General features: G+C 47.6%; 1 protein-coding gene across 1 annotated transcript in view; it reads right to left on the reverse strand.

Annotated features, from left to right (window-relative positions):
* Nucleotides 1–2,387: 2,387 nt before the first annotated feature.
* Nucleotides 2,388–21,523, reverse strand: part of UBE4B (ubiquitination factor E4B) — a 100,921-nt gene continuing 81,785 nt past the window's right edge. Inside the window, 7 exon segments of the mRNA XM_084786706.1 lie at nucleotides 2,388–3,695; nucleotides 4,098–4,244; nucleotides 4,829–5,003; nucleotides 8,408–8,599; nucleotides 11,236–11,370; nucleotides 17,148–17,292; nucleotides 18,739–18,865. Of these exon segments, the coding sequence (XP_084642832.1) occupies nucleotides 3,634–3,695; nucleotides 4,098–4,244; nucleotides 4,829–5,003; nucleotides 8,408–8,599; nucleotides 11,236–11,370; nucleotides 17,148–17,292; nucleotides 18,739–18,865 (983 nt within the window). The 3' untranslated portion in view covers nucleotides 2,388–3,633.

Genomic DNA, 21,523 nt, shown 5'->3' on the forward strand with positions numbered 1-21,523 from the left:
CGAGTGTCCTCTTCTCTAAAACAAAAGATGTTTCTTTTAACTTTTGAGCCATCTCTTAGCTCTTACGATTTCCCCACAGGCAAGTTGTCAGCCTGGGCTATAGTGAGCTCTAGTCCCGCTTGTCCTAAAGAGTAAGACTGTCTCAAAAACAAACCAAATAGGAGACCACTGGCTTTATGGCTGCTCTCAGGGCCACAGCCCGTCCACGTGCCCTCCTTTATGTTTCTTTGGTCATTCTGAACTATTCTGAGTCTGGACCAATTCTGAAGGACCCTGCATGCAGCAGGAATGGCGACGACACCAGGCGAAGGCAGAAGTCCAGGAGTCGCGGCTCAGTCTCGCTACACAACCTAACTATGGCTGGTGAGCAACTACTATGTGTAAGAGTGGTCTGAACACTGATCATATTTAACACATGCAAACCACAAACCATCAGTCCCACGTGAGGTCCCACAGCCCAGCGCTGGCTGATACAATGCTGTGCTCATGTTTCTGCATTGAAAACACTTCTGTAAGGGATGGAGCTGGCTCAGCGTGTACCCACACGTCAACTCACAATCAACTGTAACATCAGTTCCAGGGGATCCAATGCCCTCTTCTGGCTTTCGTGAGCACACATGTGGTACAGGTAGGACACATATAATTAAAATAAAAACAAATGTGTGTTTTTAAAAACACAGCCACTGCTTAGGTCATGTTAGAGGCTGTTCGGTATTCAGTGTGCCAAGTGTAAAGCAAACCAGGCAACAGACTCAGGGTCCAAATGGTATTCTTGGGGCCAGGATGTTGGTCAGTTGGATGTCTGCCCAATCCCTTTCAGAACCCATTCAGTGGTGACTCACAAAATGAGCATGACATAATTTTCATCCTTTCTCTCAAGGACTTTCCTTTTGCTGGCTTATCCATTTTTGAATAATCTTCCTTCTAATCCAGACCTACTTTTGAAATTATTTTGGATTTTATCACCTATAATTAGCAGGTGGAAGGTAAACAGTAAGTTTCCATTAAACAGCTACCCTAACAATTGAGATCCCAAACCTCACCCCTAGAGGTAAGGACATTGGCTGCATACTTGCCCCACCTCCTTTCCAAAAGACCACTCTTGGAACCCTTCAATTCTGAAAAAAATCAACAGGAACCAGCACCTGTAGTATTGACGGGATGGAAACAGCACCTCCTAGGGGTGGAGAGGAGGTATTACTAAACATCATTAACTACACAGCCCCGGGGGTAATAAACCTTGTAAAAAGTAAACCGAACAGCATCATGTGACTGGTGGGAGAATGAGTAACTTTCTGCTTATTTGTATTGTCTGATTATGCTTATTATTATTCTTTTTTAAGATACTAGGGATTAATCCCAGCACTATTAGTCACAGGCAGGCAGATCTCTGAGTTGGAGGCCAGCCTGGTCTACACAGCTAGTTCCAGGATAGCCAAGGCAACACAGAGGAACCCTATCTTCAAACAAACGATACTGGGGATTGACCCAGACCTTCATGCATGCCAAGCAGATGATCTTACCACTGAGCTGCATTCTAGCCCAAATTGTATACTTGGGGCTGGGGGGGTAGGGGATGGTGATCCCAGCAGTTAAACTTAGGTCATCAGGATCGGCAGAAAGCATTTTTTTTTTTAAGACAGGGTTTCTTTGTGTAGCCTTGGCTGTCCTGGACTCACTTTGCAGACCAGGCTGGCCTTGAACTCACAGCGATCCGCCAGCCTCTGCCTCCCTGGTGCTGGGATTAAAGGTGTGCCCCACCACACCTGACAAAATAGTAGTTTCTAATTGGCTCCAGAAAGAGTATTTCTCCACATGCACACACTCCCCCTGGCTCTTTTGCTCCCATTCCTTTAATTTTATGTGATAGGTACTGTGATTGCATGTATAGATGTGTATCATGTGTGTGTACTCAAAGCCCATGGGAACCAGATGTCTAGTCCCCTGGAACCAGAGTTCCAGGCAGTTGTAAGCTGTAATGTTAGGAACTCAACCAGAGCCCCTCTGTGCCCCTAAACCTGTTGAGCCATCTCTTTGGCCCTATCATTATAACTTCGAGACAGGTTTTCTCTGTGTATGTAGCCTTGGCTGTCCTGGATTCACTTTGTAGACCAGGCTGGCCTCGAACTCACAGCGATCCGCCTGCCTCTGCCTCCCTGAGTGCTGGGATCAAAGTTGTGCACCACCATGCCTGGCTCATAATTTTTTTCTTTAAAGACAGGATTTTGTTATGTAACCCAGGCTAACCTGGAACTCTCTATGTAGACCAGGCCAGTGTCAAACTCAGAGATCTGCCTGCCTCGTCTTCCTCCTTGGGAGTTCCGGGATTAAGTGTGTGCACCACCCCCTCATTTCTTTCTATGAAAAGACGACTCATAGAAGACTCCTTCCGAATGGGCATCACCATTTATTGTAGTTTGTGTTGGGAACTGAACAGAGCACATTGTCTGTGGAGAAGAGGAGAAAGGAAAAGAAAGTATGTTTCTGAAGATATCGTTTCTTTAAAACACTTTATGGTTTCAAATCCTTTTTCACCCCAAAGGAAGTTCAAGAATTCAAGTATGTTGTGTAAGGAGCGGTAATACAAAGGGCTTCTCTGCTCGCGTGCGCGCCTGTGTGGTGGTCTTTATCTGGGCGTGTAAACAAGCAGACAGATTTCCACATTCCTTGCATCCCTTTTTTTTTTTTTTTTGCTTTGGTAAGGCCAAACCCCAAAAGGACACAGCATACAAATGAACCCAGTGTTCAGGAACTTATTTATCTTCAGACGATAATGGTATTAAGTTTGGAATTGTCACATAGGATTAAAAAGCCAACAAAAAACAAAACACAACCCTCACCTCCCCCAAAGCCCACAAGTCTTGCGAGTCCTGATCTGCTTCAGCCATTCCGCTGTTGCACCTGCTCCTCAGAAGCTTAACTGAGGGTTGGTGGAAGGACCAGGCCAACAGGGTTCTCTTCATTTTGCTTATAATAAAAAAATTCAAAAGGGCTACTTCAAAAGAAAAAAACTGAAAATTCAAATTCTGAAAATATCTTACCTTTTTTATTAATCATGTCATCTAACACCAATTAAAAAAACAAGTATGTGAATATGATATAAAAATACGATCCCAAGATTAACACTTTGTCGCAGGCACAGTTATCTCACAGAATACATGTTTGGAGGGCCGGGAAGGTAGTCTGGTTTTGTTTCTCTTTAAAAAACCCACAGCAGTGCAAGTAGGGTGAGGAAGGGGGAGATTCTTTAGCAGCAAAATGTCCAAGTTCTCTAGTCACATCGGGGAAAAAAAACAAACAAACAAAAGAAAACGAAAGCTCAGGGGGCTGCTGCTGCCCAGACCTACCCGCCATCACTAAAGGTTTCTGTTGCCACAGCCCCAGGTTGTGACAGGTGAAGGACGCGCTTTACTACACAAGCAATCGTAAAACTCGTCCCTCAAGCTTTTGACTGTTTGTCACTTAAATATATGTACAGGAATCAGGCTCCTCTTCTCATCATGTCCTCAGATCTCTACTGTTTGGTCACTCGGGGTGGGCTCTCGGTATCTGGCCACAGCGCAGGTTGGAGCAGCAGCTTTGGCCTGGCCGGCTGGCGTGGCTGCTTCCAGCGGAGAAGTGCGGCAGGATTGCTTAGTGGTCACTGCTCTGCTTCTCTCTCATCCAGGCTTGAATCTGCTCCTTCAGCTCTGGCACTGAGGGAGAAAAGACAAGATTAACGGACCAGATGGACGGGCTCTTCGGCTTGTCGTTCTGTCTAAGTGGAAAGAAGAGGCCACTCCCTCCCTCTGCAGGCTGAGGGCTGTAAGCAACAAAGGTGAGCTGAGTGCGCTGTGTCTTCACAGAGCTTAAACTGGGTACTTCTGGACCCAATGTCCCCTTTGTGATGGTGCCAGGGACTGAACCTGGAGACTAACACATGTTAGGCAAGTGTTCTGTGGGTAGAGCTAGCCAACTTTTCTTTTTATTTGAGGTAGACTGACCATAAACAGGCTCAGCCTCCCAGTTAGCTGGGACCCTGCTGTGCCTCTCCCTCATGGTCTGGCTGCACTCACTGGCACTGGCATCAGCACTGCAAGGCAAGCTGAGCCTCCTACCTGGTTCCAGCATGCTCTCAGTCAGCGTTTGGCGGTTAAAGGGGTCAGTGGGGGAGTTCAGCAGATGTCGTAGGATGATAGAGCGGTCCATGATGGTGCCAGAGGGCAGTCTTACAGGGTCAGTCATCAGAGTGTCCATCAGAGGGTCTGTGGAGACACAGCAGAGCAAACTAACAATGGTAGAGCCTGACTCTGAAGAATAAAAACAAAGCACACTGTTACCACCAGTGAGACACACAGGCAGAGGGAGGGCAGTGGAGCAGCCCCTCAGGTCCTTGCGTCCTGAGGGACAGCAGCACTTGATGAATGCATGTGCCTTGCCTTCTGTCACTGCTGCTGGGAGGAGAAAAGGGCAAAGTCAGACAGCCCGGGACAGGACTCTTTGCCTTAGGACCCGGAATCCTTTCTTGTAACGGCACAGCTGCCTTTGAAGTCTCACGGCCAGATGCTGAGACCGCACTAAGGATGTTCAACCTTTCAATCTACAGTATGAGCTAAAATTTGTACACATAATTTTAGACAACTCCCAAGAAACAGCTACAACATGAGGTGTGGCCCCGTTGGAAAAGGTGTGGCCTTGAGGTTTCAAAACCTCCCACCAGCCCACTTGTGCTCTCCATGCCTGCCTGCTTGCACACTAGGAACTGAGCGTGAACACGCTAACTTGCCTCTGAACTCGTCATGCCTGCCTGTTTGCACATCAGGATCTGAGCGTGAACACGCTAACTTGCCTCTGAACTCGTCCGGGGCATCGCTGTAGTCGATCTCCGCCCGCGCGTTCTTGGCCACTATTTCCTCCACTTTCTCAGCGAGAAGCTTGAACTTCTCTATTGCAATGGTGGACTTGATTCCTGCCTTCCGCATCTTTGAAATGACTTCTTCAAACAGTTCCTTGCTGTAGGACCTCTGCAGACGAGAAAAGGTCATGTGAGGCGAGAATACACTTGAGAAGAAAAAAAGCTTTAGAAAATGTCCAAGTGCACTCCATCTGATCATTTGCTCTAAAAAATTGTAATGATATATTCTGTATTTCAGTCTTCCCCTACACACTGTACGTGTGCAAGTGTGTACTGGATACAGTTACATAACACACAAAGAGAGACAGAATGACATGTCAACTGCCCAAGGTCGTCTATGGAGAACGCTGCAGGATCCAGGCCAGGAAAAGAGGAATCTTTAGACTTTAGGAGCTAGCAAGAATTTATTTTAAAATTTAGCCACTAAAAGAGAAGGAATTCAAGTTTATTCAGTCTTTGTGGGGCACTGTACCCCGGGAGCCCACGAGACAAGATAAATTGCAGTGTTCTCACATAATGGTGAACGGAGATAAAAACCAATATACATGCCCGTGGCCCCCTTACTGTTCACACTGAGAGGGAGCTTTCCTCTATTCCCTGTCCGCTCTCTAGGCTCACCTGAGCTGAGCTGACACAGATAAAAATGGGTGCCCCTGGGGCCCCGGGACATGACCACAGTCCCTAATCACACCGGGAAACCATAGAACAGAGACCAAAAACAAGTCCACCATCAAATAAACAAATGTCCTTGAAGTGGTGACGCCACCTTCATAGCTGTCTTTCCCTCCCTGGCCTGTAAGATTACACACCTGGACGCATCCAGGAAGAAGTTGGGTGCCAGGCAACTGATGTCATCTTCCCTAGATGGCCTCCCTACCCCCAGAGCAAGAGCAACGGGCCAGCTAGACTGGCTTCCAGGAGCTTTCGCTCCACTGTGAGGCCTGTCCTGAGCCTACTGCTCCTCCTGTAACCTGAACAGGACCCACACTCACACCTACACCACGGGCTCAGCTCCCACTTGTGTTCCCTTCCAGGACTAAACTGAACCTCTTTAACTGGTCTTTCCTCTTTCTTTCTTTCTAATGAGAGAGGATCTCAGTATGTAGCTCTGGTTGGCTTGGAAATTTGGATGTAGAGCAGGCTGGCACTGAACTCCAAAATATCTATGTGGCCCTGCTCTCGAGTGCTTCATTTTAAAACTTCCATTTCTAAATAACTACACACGCTTGCTTCCTCTGCATATCCACCCTAGACTCACAACTACAACTGTGATGCCAGCACTGGGAGGCAGCCAGCTCACACGAGTCATGTCTCAAACAATAAGAGAAACAATGAAAAGCATCAACATATGTGAACTATAGCACGCGATAAGGCTACTAAAAAAAAGATAGTAAAAACAAAAACAAACAAACAAGCAAAAAGAAAAGGCAGTGCGCTGAGGCGGTGTGTGGCAGCCCACACTGGTGATTCTAGCACTTGGAAGGCTGACACTGGAGGGTCTTGGGTTCAAGGCCATCCCGTCTCAAAAAACTTAAGATAGTAGAAACATACATAGTTCTCTTATTTTAACATCACCAGTGACTGTTCACTCCAACTTAGGTGGCAAAGGCCCTAATGGTTCTAACTGTCATTCCCAGCCCTGAGACAGAAGAGTGCCGGATTCTGCCCTACAAGAAAGGTCCCACCAATCCCTGAGCTCCTCCAAGCTCAGAACTTGAAGCCCCACCAATCTACACCCTCAAATCTCCACCTCGGAAAGCTTTGCCCCCTTAAGAAATCCTATATAAGCCCTGCCTACTGTTGAGTTCCCTGCTGTCTTCTCCCAGGAGCAGAGGAAGTCACCCTTGAACCTGTCCCTCCCTCCCCACGTAACTCTCTTGTGGGAGAAGCCAAGAAGCTTTCAGAAAGGAAGAAGTGGAGCAGGCTGAGGCTCCTGAGCTCAGCCAGGGCTATCTTCCTGTAGGGATGCGACACCACTGTTGAGGAGGCTTCTTCTAAGAGCTGTGTGGCTCCTGGGCTCCTGAGTCCCAGGATACCTTTCCATACGAGCTGGAAAGCCAACAATCCCTCCTGTGGATAGAGTCTGAGGAAGGGTGGCTTGTGGCATAAGGGCCAACACACAGCCTTTTGCACATTAGGCAGAGAGTGAGAACACGGGTGCAGGCTGAGACTGCTGGGCACACATTCTTCCTCTATTCCACACTGTGTGAGCTTGACTGAGCATGTCACTTAGCTCCTCTGTGCCCTACTGTCCTTACTGTAAAACTAAGAAATTAGGAGAAACTGTATCATAGAATCCTATGATTTTATTTTATTTTATTTTTTGAGACAGGGCTTCTCTGTGTCATAGTCCTGGCTTTCCTGTATTCACTTTTATAGACCAGGCTGACCTTGAACTCACAGTGATCCACCTACCTCTGCCTCCCAAGTGCTGGGTTTAAACGCCCAGCGAATTCTATGATTATTTTTTTTAAGATTTATTTATTTATTATGTGTACAGTGCACACCTGCAGGCCAGAAGAGGGCACCGATCTCATTCTACATGGCTGTGAGCCACCATGTGGTTGCTAGGAATTGAAGTCAGGACCTTTGGAAGAGCAGCCAGTGCTCTTAACCTCTGAGCCATCTCTCCAGCCTGAATTCTATGATTTTTAAATAAGTGAAAACACAAGGAGTGGTCAGAAGTGGAGCCTAGTAAATATGAGCCCCTTCTATGTGAGCCACTACTGTGTTGAAGATTTGTCCCAGATGTCAGACATAGTGGCACACATCAATGTATTCAAAGAGATGGCATTTGAGATAAGGAATTCACGGCCAGCTGAGGCTACATGAGACCCTAGCTCAAAAGTCCTGGGAAGAAGAGAGAAGAAGGAGCAGAGACCATGGAGGGAAGACGCCCTTTCATCTTCCTTTTAAAAAACCTTCTGGCTGGACTAAGGATTGAGCCTAGGGCTTTGTACATTTAGGAGCACATTTTCAGAGATGGTCTTATTAAAGTCCAGATTAACCTTGAACTTGCACCCATCCTGTTTCAAACCTCCTGAGTGTCTGGGATACAGGCCTGTGCCACCAGGCAGGAGACTGGAGCCCCTTCCATGTGGAGAACAGTGTGTCCTGCACTGTGGAAGAATCTAAGCTGATCTGATCCCCGGGGCTCTGGCTGGGCGGCCATGTATTCACAGCAGCTCTCAAGCAGGGCGCTTGGGAAGACCTGAATGTCCTGAGAAACACAAACCACGCGGAGACCGAATCTATTTGAGTCTGAGAGATTAAGGGGCCAACTCTGCTCTTTTCTTCCAGGAAGTAGCAGCTCATCTCCTCCCAGGCCAGCTGGGCCCCTCCTCTGCTTCCTGGGCACTGCATTAACAACCTCTGCAACGGAAACTTAAAAAGTCCTCTTCCCATGCCTTTGAAGTGAGAGAGATAAAGTGCACAGGGTCTGCCGTGAAGGCGCAGACCGCAGATCCGAACTGCACGGCTCAGTGACAACGAATGACCCTAGCCAGCACTCACCTGGTCATCAGCGATGGCTTTAGCGAAGCGGGCACAGTCCAGCTGTAAGTAAATATCGGTCAGCTGGTCCAATAGCTTCTTTGGCTCAAAACCGTACTTCTCTGGGTTTTCAACTTTGAGGTCCCGGCACTTGGGTCCACACAGCTGCTGTAGGTTAAAGTTCAGCATGGCTGCCAACCGGGGACCAAGTTCCTAGGAAATGAAGGTAAAAGGACAGTTCAAGCTGCTGGGAAAGCCAAGAACAGAAGCTCCCACCTCAGTGGAGGGCTGGGATCATTTAATCTTCAAAGAATCCCTTAAACATGATGAGTAGCATAAGCTAAGGAAAGCTAGCATTATCTGAAAAGCCTTAAATGGAATGGTACAACTGCATATGAATGAATGCCACAGAAAATAATACACTTTTAATAATGAGCATCTCTCCAAATTCCCAAAGAAACAGGTAAAGGAAAATGGTTTCAATCCTGTATCTCTATAGTTAGCAAGCATCATTTCATGCATTTCCCTTACAACCTTCAAAAAGCCCTTCAGTCAAGTATGTGCTATTCTTATTTACTTACTGGAAAGAGATACAAAAGAAGATGACAGGGTCCGGTGTGGTGGTGCACGCCTTTAATCCCAGCACTCGGGAGAGAGAGGCAGGTGGACTGCTGTGAGTTCGAGGCCAGCCTGGTCTACAAAGTGAGTCCAAGACAGCCAAGGCTACACAGAGAAACCCTGTCTTGAACAAACAAAAGAAAACAAAACAACAACAACAAAAAGTGATATTGGTCAACAGTTTAAAATCTACTCAGTGTGAATTAACAGACAGAAAATAAGGACAAAACAGCATGCCAGGGCCTGCAGAACAACAGCGTCTGCTACAGCTGGGCAGACATAGCTTCTGAGCTCAAAGAAAAACTGCTGTAGATCAGAGATTAAATACCAACACTGCTTGGCAGTGATGGTACACGCCTTTAATCCCAGCACTTGGGAGTCAAAGGCAGGCAGAGTTCCATGAGTTCAAGGCCAGCCTGGTCTACAGATTAAGTCCAGGAGAACCAAGACTACACAGAGAAACCCTGTTTCAAAAAACCAAAAATAGGGCTCAAGAGATGGCTCAGAGGTTAAGAGCACCAGCTGTTCTTCCAAAGGTCCCGAGTTTAATTCCCACCAACCATATGGTGGTTCACAACCATCTATAACGAGATATGGTGCCCTCTTCTGGTGTGCAAGCAGATCATACATAATAAATAAATCTTAAAAAAAAGAAAAACCAAAAATAAATAAATAAAAATAAATAAATACCAGCCACCAGAAAAACTCCAAAAAGAATGGGGTTCTCATGATGTGGCTTGGTTTACATAAATCTGGTACACACAGCACTACAGAACTCCTGGTGGAAAGCGCAGGTGTAGTCCAGTGTGGAGGAGTTGGGGCTCAGGGGTGCTATAGACGTGCCTAAGCCAGCAAGGAAAGAAGGTAGGCATGGAGGCTGAAGAGGTGGCTCAGCTGTTAGCAACGCTTGCTTCTCTTCCAGAGGACACAAGTTCAGACCCCAACACCCACATCAGAGAGCTCATAATTGCCTGTAACAGCAGCTCCAGGGAATCTGATGCCCTCTTCTGACCAGAGGCACTGACAAACAAGTGGCATACAATGTCCCCAACATAGCCACACAGAAGCAAAACAACTCTTTAAAAAAAGAGAGTTGGCAAAACACTATCTGTAGCCAATTCTAGTCAGATTTTTGCCTTTTGTAAATAAAGTTTTATTGGAAAATAGCCAGGCTTGTTTATGTTCAGGTGATGGCACAAGCCCAGCTGAAAAGGTGCCTGAGACACGGTCTCTAACATCTTTAAATGACTTACTCCCTAGCCTTTGTAGGAAATGCTAATAACCCGTCTGCTATTTTCTCCCCTGCTACTGTACTGACATCTGCCTATCAAGAGACAGGAAAAGACCCAGGTCTCAAGCTGCAGTCAATGCCTCTGCTGGAGGCAACAGCAGTGAATCACGTGATGGGGCAAAGAGGAAATATGGAGAACAGGAGTGAATACAGAGTCAGGTTACCCCCCCACTCCACAGGGAAGCTCCACGGGCAGACAACTGCTGACAGACCTCAGCTCCCTTTTCAACTCCCCTGGTACCTTGTACTGCTTACCATAGGGCACCTTGGTCAGGAGGTCTCTAGCCTTACTGCTCAGTTTCAGCCTCAGGACAGGCCCAGGTCCTAGCAGTCAGGTCGAATACTGAGACCACTGTAAACCCCCATCATGGCTTGCTAGCCTTTGTTTCCTCAATGTTGTTAAAAAGTCGATATTATCAATTATTCTACTTAGTGTCTTCCAAATCGTAATTTGTTACCCTATATTTTCTGATATATAAAATACAGAAACCAGCCAGGCGTGGTGGTGCACGCCTGTAATCCCAGCACTCGGGAGGCAGCAGGCAGGTTTCTGTAAGGTCAAGGCCAGCCTGGTCTACAAGGTGAGTTCAGAACAGCCATGGCCACACAGAGAAACCCGTGTCTTGGGAAAACAAACAAACAAACAAACCCCAAAACACAAAGCCCACAGAAATCAGTAACAATGAAATTGTGTCATAAATCCACAGTCCAAGTGTGTTATGTAAACAGAAAGAAGAAAGCCATCTTGAAGTGAGCAGTTTAGACTACACAGTAAGGGGCTTTGTTTCAGTGCGGTGGGGACCATGTGAATGTTTATCCACGGATACAACTGAGAACAAAATCTGAACTTTGCTCACTGGCTGCAGTGGTTACGGTGAACACGTGCTGAGTTATAAGCACCGGAGGTGGCACCCCACAGAGCACCCCAGCTTCTACTTACTGGCCTGAGGAACGGTTTCTGGACTTGCTTGGTGAGGAGATGGAACATGTCAACGGTTTCAGTTGCCAGGGCGAGATAAGAACGGGAAACACGCTCATCCTGAGCAAGCTGAGACTGCCGAGCCTGCTGCTGATCCTAGGAAACATCAAACAGTTGCCAAAGAAATCTCAGCACCAGCCGTCTACTCAAGATGTTGCCAAGCGCAAAGGAATAAGATGCCAGCTTACAACTGCAGAGGGTGATAAGGCCAAGGTGCTGTGCGATGGAGGTAACGGCCACAGCAGCACACTGCCCAGTCAGTCTCTGCTGTCCCTTCCAGGACATGTAGTCTGCTGGCCTGGTGCACGCTAAGCACAGGCTGTACCTGTGACCTCCACCCCCGCCCTGGCCCACGACTGACCTCTCATGAGCATCAGTTTTCTCAGCCACATCTGATCCGGGGAGGATGACTTAGACCAGCCTGTTCTCATCCTTGCCTCATGCTGACGCCCTTAAACACAGTTCCTACTGCGTGGTAGTCCCCCAACCACAAAGTTACTTTCAATTCTACTTCATAACTGGAATTTTGCCACTGTTATGGATAGACTAACATAATGCCTGATGCACACACTGGAGCTACAGAAAGGAGCTCATTCTCCTTAAAAACAGCTTTCACTTAAGTCATCAGCATTTTTTTTTTTTAAATATGAGACTGGGTAGGAGAGATGGTTCAGTGGTTAAGAGCACTTGCTGCTCTTGCAGAGGACCCCCGTTTAATTCCCAGCACTGACATAGTGGCTTACAACACCTGCTAACTGTTGTTCCAAGGGATTTGAGGTCCTCCCTCTTCTGGCCTCCACAGGCATCAAGCGTGCATGTGGTATGCGTTTGCACACATAGGCAAGCACCCTTACGTATTCATGCCTACAGGTGGTTACATTTTGAATTGTGAACGAACACACACACACACACACGCGCGCGCACACACACACACACTCACTCCATACAATGGTCAGCACACTTGCCTATAGCACCAACCTTTTCCCTCAGTTTTGCCACAGATGGGAAATGAGACGATGAATGGAGTTTGACTCATGGGGAAAATGAGCAGAACACCGAGGGCTCTGCACCCACTCAGCGGCTGAGACGGACCAGCCACCAACAAGCTACACAGCTCACGGGGACTTTCCCTTCTGACAATGCTCCCACTACTCTACCATCTACTCAGTTTATCAGACTCTGTGTGTGTGTGTGTGTGTGTGTGTGTGCTGTCATACATGCAGGAATGCATGTCAAGGCCAGAGTGAAAGCTTAGGTCTCATTCTCAGGTACCCCGCCCCCTTCTGAACAGTTTCTCTCACTGGCCTACAACTTGCCAAGTAGACAAGGCTATCAGGGCAGCAAGCCTGAAGGACCCCACTGTCTCCTCCTCTGCAGTGGTGTGCCACCCATTATTACCCCTGCCCCGAGCAGGGGGGCAAACAGCTGGAATGGCTGTTACAGCTCAGTGAACACCCTTCTGGCTGATGCTACAATCCGTGCCTGGTAGAGACTCCGCAGTGAGGCTGGGAGCTGCCCACTTCCCCAGGGATAAGAATGAGCCTATTGAGAGAGAGCGCACCAGGAAGGGCACAGGCCTCAGGGGACTCAGGGTTAGTCTGAGTGTCCCATCCTTCATCTGCGGACACTTTGTAGGCTGAGTCTGCAGCAAGGTGGACAGACAGACAGAGACTCTTAAGGGGGCCCGGAAAGAGAGAAAAATAAAAGTTTATTCTGGAACCAGCTAGAGGCCAGAAACTCTAATACAACTGATTAAACAAGACTTCTATAGACACTAGTGCTGCAGACAAAAGACATCTCAAGGACGTTAGAACAACAGGCTATTCTTGCTTAGGGCCAGAGCGTGGGTGGCCTTGAGTTTAACTGTGTTTACTCCTCTCTCATCCCAAAGTCTAGGCTAGGGGTCTCACCAAGCCACCTCACAATTACCCAAGGAAATTCTTGTAAGATGAGAAATAAGCAAGCCAGTTTTCATGTGTACGCATGTGTGCATATGTGTATTTGTTTATTTATTCATTCATTTATTTATTTTATGTGTATGAGTGTTTTGCCTGCATGTATGTCAGAGTGCCCTGTACATGCCTGGTACCCGAGGAGGGCCAGAAGCGAATTTAAGATGCCCTGAATCTGGAGTTACAGACAGTTGTAAGCTGTCATGTGGGTGCTGGGAATAGAACCTGACTCTTCTCTCCAGCCCTTTCTTCCTAAGTTTTTATTTAAAATTTAAACATTCAAATTTATTCTTTACAAATTACTGCACTGTAACTTAAGACTCTCTCTCTCTCTCTCTCTCTCTCTCTCTCTCTCTCTCTCTCTCTCTCTCCATTTTAAAAGCATTTAAGGTCAAAGTCTAGCCTCATAACCCAAACATAAAAATCTAAGACAGCCCTTCTCTCAAAATGCTCGAGCTTAAATCTAAATCACTAACTTTGCTTCTCAGTTGCTGGTCTTGAATTCTTGCCTGCAAAGTACCCAAGGATCTGGCTCCCCCTCCTGCTAACACAAGTCTCTGACAGAACAGACCGTCTAGGCTGACGGAGCCTATGCTGAGCTCCGTCACACTCAAACACAGCAACAGCTTAGAGAGGCTTCCAACTCCATTGGAATTTAGGGAGATTTTGCTTAATAACCCAACACACCCCTTGAATAGACAGACGTGCAGAAAGGGTGACAGTGATGGCAAAAAACTGGGGAGGCCTTGGGGAGAAAAGAGTAACGTCGGTAAGAGTGATATGGTGTGTGTGTGTGTGTGTGTGTGTGTGTGTGTGTGTGTGTGTGAGAGAGAGAGAGAGAGAGAGAGAGAGAGAGAGAGAGAGAGAGAGAGAGAGAAAACTCAGCTGGTTTAAACTCTGGAACAGCACTGCAGGTAGAGGGGACAGCAAACGTGGAGGGGAGGGTGTCAGGAGACAGGGTAGACAAGTGTACATTCCTGTAGGATACACTGAGCTGAGGGAGGAGGGGACCCCTTTGCTTTGCTGTGTGCACTGGCAAGGGTGGCGGCTGGGAGACCAAGAGTGCAGTGTGCTGCTGCAATACTGCGGGCAACACAGCATGGTGACCTGGAAGTAGTAGCCAAGAGGCTCCACACCCCCCTACTGACCGGCCTGCCTCCATATCCTGAGTACTGCAATTACAGGGGTGCACACCCACATCCAGTGAATAGGGTACTAAGGACTGAGCCCAGAGCATGCTGGGCAAGCACTCCACCAGTGAACTAAAAGCTTTGGCGCAGGGAGATAAAAGACAGTCTCCAGATGGGGGAGGGGCACAGAATGACCAAGGGCAACCCAGGGAATGATGGTGACTCAGCGAGAAGACTTGAAGGACAACCTGGAAAAAGCAGGATCGAGGCAGTTATGGGACAGCCAACAGGCAGAGCAAGCCCACAGTGCTTGCTGGTTTGTAGGCAGGAGTGCTCTAAGCAGTAAGCTATATTTTGCAGTCTTTAAAATACAGATATTTAAAGCCTTGGAACAGATGACATCACCTGGCAGTGACTTCAAGTAGAGGCATTAGGGAATGTGCGGTAGTGTATTTGGCTGTGTGAGGAACAGGGTTGGGGGTGGAGGGGTGGGGACAACAGAGAAGGGACAACGCTGACAGACGGGACTGACACATCACTGTTAAATGGGCAGTGTCACACAGCTTCCTACAGAGATATGCTTCAGCATCCTGCTCCTGCCTCACCGAGAAGCTACCCAGGGGCAAGGGAGGGGAAAGCTTAGAGCAGAGGAGAGATCTGGAGCTACCACTGCTTGGAGGCTGGGGGATGAGGAAGTGGAAAACAGCCAGCAACCCTAGGGTCAAGGGTCAAGGAAAAGTTGTTTGTGAATAGACACCTTAGGACAATTTGTGCCTTAAAAAAATCCATTACGAGAAGAATCAATAGTATCTGTCCCAAGTAAATGCATCAGCTGTGAGAAGGAGAATGGGCCTCAGGCCCAGGACTTTGAAGAGACCGGCTGTCTAAACACGGGAAAGCTTACAAGGCTGAAGAGGCAGGGACAGAATGGGGTGGGGCTGTGCAGGAGGCTGGATGGGGGCAGCCAGCCATGTGACAGGGTTTGGACTGAGCAGGGAGTACTCTACCTCAGACTAATGAAACGCTGTCTGCCTCAGGCTGATGAGCTATGCACCTTCAGGCCACCGCCACCTTTCGGTGTCACTGCAGGTCAGGCATTCTCTCCCAAGTATGGGTGAGGGAACATTTCAGACACCAAAGTGAGGAGGCCCAGCCCACCTTGGATAGAACAGCTGAGGCTCCTTTGGCTTTGTCTGGACATGCGTGTTCCTCAGAATGCAGACTGACTGGAGGCTAAGGCTACAAGAAGCCCCTACAGCCACACCAGGGCAGCAGGCCTGGGCAGACTCTATCCCGGGAGAGGGGATCAAAACAGCTGAACAGACCCAGGGCCATGGGTAGCAGAGACACAGTGGGAGAAAAACATGATCCAGTGGAAAACTGCATTATCTCAACAACAGAGACAAGAGCCATGGGGACATGGATACAGGCGGGCCAGGCATCCGTGGGCCCCCAGGCAGAACCCTGAGGAAGGAACAAGATGTGCAATTCTCATTAAAGCTGCAGGAATACTCGTGATGAAAACCTTCCCTAAACCGAGCTGTGGTACCACACACTTCAATACTAGCAATTACAGGGCAGAGGCAAGCTGGTCTCTGCAAGTTCCAGGCCAGCCAGCATCACACAGGGATGGAACTCTGCCTTAAAGGTTTTCTTAACCCTTCAGGGACCTACAGTGAAGACACTTGTGACTCCACAACAGTGCACTGTGAGCTCAGTGATCATCCCCAGGTCTCCCCATGGGGGCGGAACCCTGTGGAGCCCGGCTATTAGGCCTTTTTTATAATCAAAACCAAATGTGACAACCAAGATCAACAGGAAAGAAGCAGCCCTGACAGGACCCATAGTGACTCTCAGCCGGCTACAGAGGCCATGTGAGCAAACCCAGCTCTTACCCAGCAGACAGACGCCCAGAGAGTTATTTCCTGGCTACCACACAAGTCATAAGGTATACTATATATATAATTAAACATTCCTCTAAACAGCTCTTTAAATTTCAAGGCAGAGGAAGTGCCCAAGATGCATTTGAAAGGTTTCTCATTTCTTTAAGTCAAGGTATTATTTTAAAGACATTTTGGTGACCATTTTAGACTCCAGAGCCTCCTCACATGGTAAGCTCATGCTCCACTACTGAGGCTCACCTCCACATATGTATAAACTTTGCTTTTATTTATATGTTTGTGTGCTTGTGTGAACTCTTGTGCATTACATGTGTGCATTACACATGTGCAGGAGTCCCATGAGGCCAGGAGGCAACAGACCATCTGAACTGACAGGCAGTGTGAGCTGCCTGATGTGGGTGCTGGGAACTGAACCCGGATCTTGTGGAAGAGCAGTTAAGTGCCCTAAGTGATGAGTCATCTCTCCAGTTCTCAACCCCAGACTGCTTTGGACAGTGAGAATCTGGGGAGGCCTGACAGCCAGCCTAGTATAGTAAGGACACAGAGTGTAAACTGTTTCTCCCAGGGGCTTGGGGCCCACTGAGGACCTTAGGCATGCTATGCAAGCACTCTACCACTGAGCCAACCCTCTGCTCCAATTCTCAGCTTAGGATAAAAAGGATAAAAACCTTTCAGAAGTTGTCTCCTGTTTCCAAACTGAAATGTTACTTTACAGAAGCCTAAGGTAGAAAAGGCCCAGCAGTAGGTGCGAGCTGCAGGGCAGCCGCGAGCCAGGCCCTAGGCAGTGTCTATAAAGCTGTGGTGCCAGGCCGCCCTCACCCCCAGGCCGCCCCCAACTCCCCAGGCCGCCCTCACCCCCAGGCCGCCCTCACCCCCCCAGCCGCCCTCACCCGAGGCAGCTGCTCCCACTGCTCCTTGTTCTTCATCTCCTCCTGCACTTCGTGGATCCGCTTCAGCGACTCCAGGCTTTCGTCCAGTAAAAAGGTCGTGTCATTTATCAGCATATTGATATAGCGAACGAACTGCTTTCCAGAACTGAAAGGGCAGCAGACAGGGTCTGGTAAACATATGGCTGGTCACGGAGAATGTGAGCCTACCACCAGACTACCTGTGAGACTGCAAATCTCGGCACAAATGACAGACATTAATCAACCCTCTCCTTAGATCTTGTTATTCTTTTGAATTGGTTTGTTTTGAGCAAGGTCTTCGTAGCCTAAGCTGATGTCTCACTACTTTCCTGCCTCAGCATCACAGGGCCAGGAGAACAGGAGCCACCACTCCCCAGCCGTGCTCTTCTCTTCTATTCACGGCGAGAAGCTCATTCTAATGGCTGGACCAACCCTGTATGGTCACTAAATATTCCAGAATTTTCTGAGCTGATTTCCTTAGCAGTATATATTTGGCAACAATTTACATGGTTACAAATCCAGAAATGCCTCCACTGGAGAGGTTCACAGCACAGCAGTGGCTAGCCCACTCAGGGCTTCTAAGTAGAGGAAACACTTCAGGCTGGAAAGGGATCAGCACCAAGAATTACCCAAACACAGCACACAAGAGATTACCTTATCACAAAGATACACTCAAGAAAAATTGGTCCTGTAATGAAGGAAGATAGGAACTCATCCCACAGACCCAAAGCTCGTGTCCGAGGAGACCCTGCGCTGTATTAAAGGACTTACAGGTGAACTATTAAATTCTGAAACTGACAGGCTTGTGGCAAAAAGAGAAGGGCCTCTGAAGACCCACCACGTGTACTTAGGGGTACAAAGCCCACGCTGGGATGAGAGGGTCCTGTGAACAAGGCCTTGGTCTCAGGAACGTGGGGACACCAGGACATTCATTCCCAAAAGTACTGTGGACAGACACAGCTCATGCTGGGGGCCTGTCTGGAACCTAAGGGACGGCAGCTTCATTTATCTGAAGAAGCCATCCGGTAACAGGTCAAGCTGCTGGCAATACTGACTAGAAATTCAGTGAACACAGGACAGACAGACTTGACCTAAGTCTGACATGGGATGGGACAAAACTTCTTCAAGGGTTCAATGTTTAAACTCATCTTTCTTCTTTTAAGTACTTGCAAATAATTTAGAGGAACTACTACTCACCAGGCTTTGCAGGCCCTGCAATTTCAAGGTGGCAATATGGAGACTTATTAATGTGGCTTGGAACATACATGCATAACAAAAGAGTGGTAAGTGGCAACCTTAACCTAAGTGCTTCTAAATCTCATGTTTTCTTAATATCTCTGAGTCAATCAGATAATTTCATTTAACAGCATATAATTCAGAGAAAACAAAAACATCACTTCATAGAGTGAGCAGTCAGTTACATAGATGGCCACACTAAGCAGTACCTTGTGGCTTCTTGCAGGAGGCTGAAACCAAGAAAACATTCACAGGAATCTGCTGGGAAAGCCCTCAGCAGCCTCCTACCTGTGATTTGCCAGAGAGCTAGCTGTGCAATCAAGGCCCCAGTACTCACTTGAACTCCTCCATGAAGGTGCCATGGTGAGCTATGTTTTGCCAAAGGCTTTTAAAAATAGTGCTAATGTGATAGCGAATTGTGAACTTGTCATAGAACTCGCTGGTGGCTCCAGTATGCTCAACATCTAAGGAAGAAAAACAAGGAGTCAGACAGGGCCTTTCTGACCATCCGAGTGCAGTTACCACTATGACAGTGATCGGCTAAGAGAGAGCTGGTAAAATGCTACCCATATCTCATATGGAAGGCAATTATGAAAATTTTTTTTTCCCCAAGATTGGATGTCACTATATAGCCCTTGACAGAGAGTCACTTGTCTCTGCCTCCCAGAGTGCAGCAATTAAAGTGAACATCTCCCTCATAACCTGATTTTAAAGGCTGAAGTTTCATGATAAAAGTCTGTATTGGGGGTGAGGTGGGTGGGCTGGAGAGATGGCTCAGGTTAAGAGCACTGTCTGTTCTTCCAAAGGTCCTGAGTTCAATTCCTAGCAACCACATGGCAGCTCACACCCATCTATAATGAGATCTGGTGCCCTCTTCTGGTGTGCAGGCACACATGCAGACAGAATCCTGAACAAATAATAAATCTTTAAAAAATAAACAAGTCTGCAATAGTAGCCTGGCATGGTGGCACACGCCTTTAATCTCTGCACTTGGGAGGCAGAGGCAGGTGGATTGCTGTGAGTTTGAGGACAGCCTGGTCTACAAAGTAAGTCTAGGACAGTCAAGGCTACACAGAGAAACCCTGTCTTGGACCCCGGCCCCCTTCCCCCCAAAAAAGATGAAGACTAGATGGAGGCAAGGTCAGGAGAACAGGCACACTGCACACCTGGTAAGACAGTGACAATCTCTGGGGAAGACAATTTGGTAGCAGGTGTGGTAGCTCATGATGTGATGGCGGCACTGAGAGGCAGGAAGATCAGGAGCTCAAGGCCAGGCTCTGCTACACAGCAATCTAGAGGCCAGCCTGGGTAGGAGAGACCATGTCTAAACCGTGCCAAGCCTCGTCTCAACAATTCAGAGTAAGCTTTCTGCTGGACTATCAGATCTACTCAAGACTGATTTCCAAGCATTACCAACAAAATACTTCATTTATTTAACTTTTATAGTACTGGCAGGCCTAATTTAATTCTAGCATCAGGAGGCAGAGGCAGGAGGATCTCTTTGAGTTCAGGCAGCGCCTGGTCTACAAAGCCGGTTTCAGGACAGCTAGGACTGTTACACAGAGAAACCCTGTCTCAAAAAAACCAACCAACCAACCAAACAACAACAACAAATAAACAAAAATGAAAGCCCTAGCATGCTAAGATCTGAGAGTATTTATGTATACTCATTAGCCGACTCTTTGGATGAACTAAGTAACATTTTATTATGTAAACATGTGAGCAAAGGTGTTAGCAGTGACTCAAGCAAAGCTTGCAAAAGACAGAAAACGGGAGCCAGCACAGTGACACTGACATCTAAGGCTGCTCCATTCTGGGCAGCATCCCAAACACACTCAAGCTGAGCCGCTACTGTTAGCTCACTGCCCTCCAGTACTCCCCTCCCCATCTCTCAATACTTCTGTTTTATTTGCTCTGAAAGTTCCTTCAAAATCATACCTGCCAGGTTCCAATCCCCTTGAATTGATTTGTGCTAACCTCACAAGCCTCAGGCTGCAGACAATGCTGACCTCTGCCACCCAAATGCTGGGACTAAAGGTGTGTGGCACCTCTGCCTGGCTTGAAACAAGACCGTGTGTGATTACTTCCTATGTTATGTGGCCTGAGAAGAGCTAGCTCCTGCAATCTAGGGGCAGACCTGTGGGAGAAGTGTTGCTGTGGTAACCATGGAAGACCAGCAGTGCAGCAAGCACACTTGTGCTGGAGTCCAGCTGCTGGGCATTTGCCGTGCACTAGCCGTTAACCTTTAGCAAGCTCCTTGACCTGTCTAAGCTCAAGTTTCTTCATGTGTAAACTCTAAGTATTTATAGGACCTACCTTCGAGACAGCTATGTGGATCAAGTGAACAGTGACCATAAGTGGCAACTATTATTAGGAAAGATATCATCTGTCCGTGACTATGGAGGGGCTCAGGCCAGAGGGCATGCTGCTCCATGACAAAGGAAAAGAGCAAATGACACCTGCCCATATGCTTTTCAAGTGTGTTAGCATGCCTGTGTTCTCTCTCTGTCTCTCTCTGTCCCTCTCTCTGTCCCTCTCTCTCCCCTCCCCCCTTACCCCCTCCCACTTATCATGAAGCTATAGTAACAGGCTCAGACCATCAACTGAATACTACTTATATTAACAAAAATTTATTTTTAGTATTAATACTTGTGTGGAATGTGGCGATTGGCATTTTCTATACATTTTTTTTTCTTCTTTTTGAGACTGGGGGGGGGGGGGGTCTCACTATGTATTCCTGACTGGCCTTGAACTCCTTATGTTGAGCGGGGTGGCCTCCATCTTTCTTTCTTTTAATATTTATTTATTTAGTATACAGTGTTCTGCCTGCATGTAACACCTGCAGGCCAGAATTGGGCACCAGATTTCATTGTAGATGGTTGTGAGCCACCATGTGGTTGCTGGGAATTGAACTCAGGACCTTTGGAAGAGCAGGCAACACTCTTAACCTCTGAGCCATCTCTCCAGCCCCATGGCCTCCATCTTTCAATGTGCAATGTACTATACAGTTCCCTGTCCTGAATACATATAAGGCATCATTTGTATCTAAATATCCTGACCTCATTCAGACCATGGCTATAAGACCAAAGGACTCGCACCCCCAAAACGTGCATCAGTGCACT

Source organism: Acomys minous (assembly GCF_964271855.1).
Source record: "Acomys minous genome assembly, chromosome: 6".
Taxonomy (NCBI): domain Eukaryota; kingdom Metazoa; phylum Chordata; class Mammalia; order Rodentia; family Muridae; genus Acomys; species Acomys minous.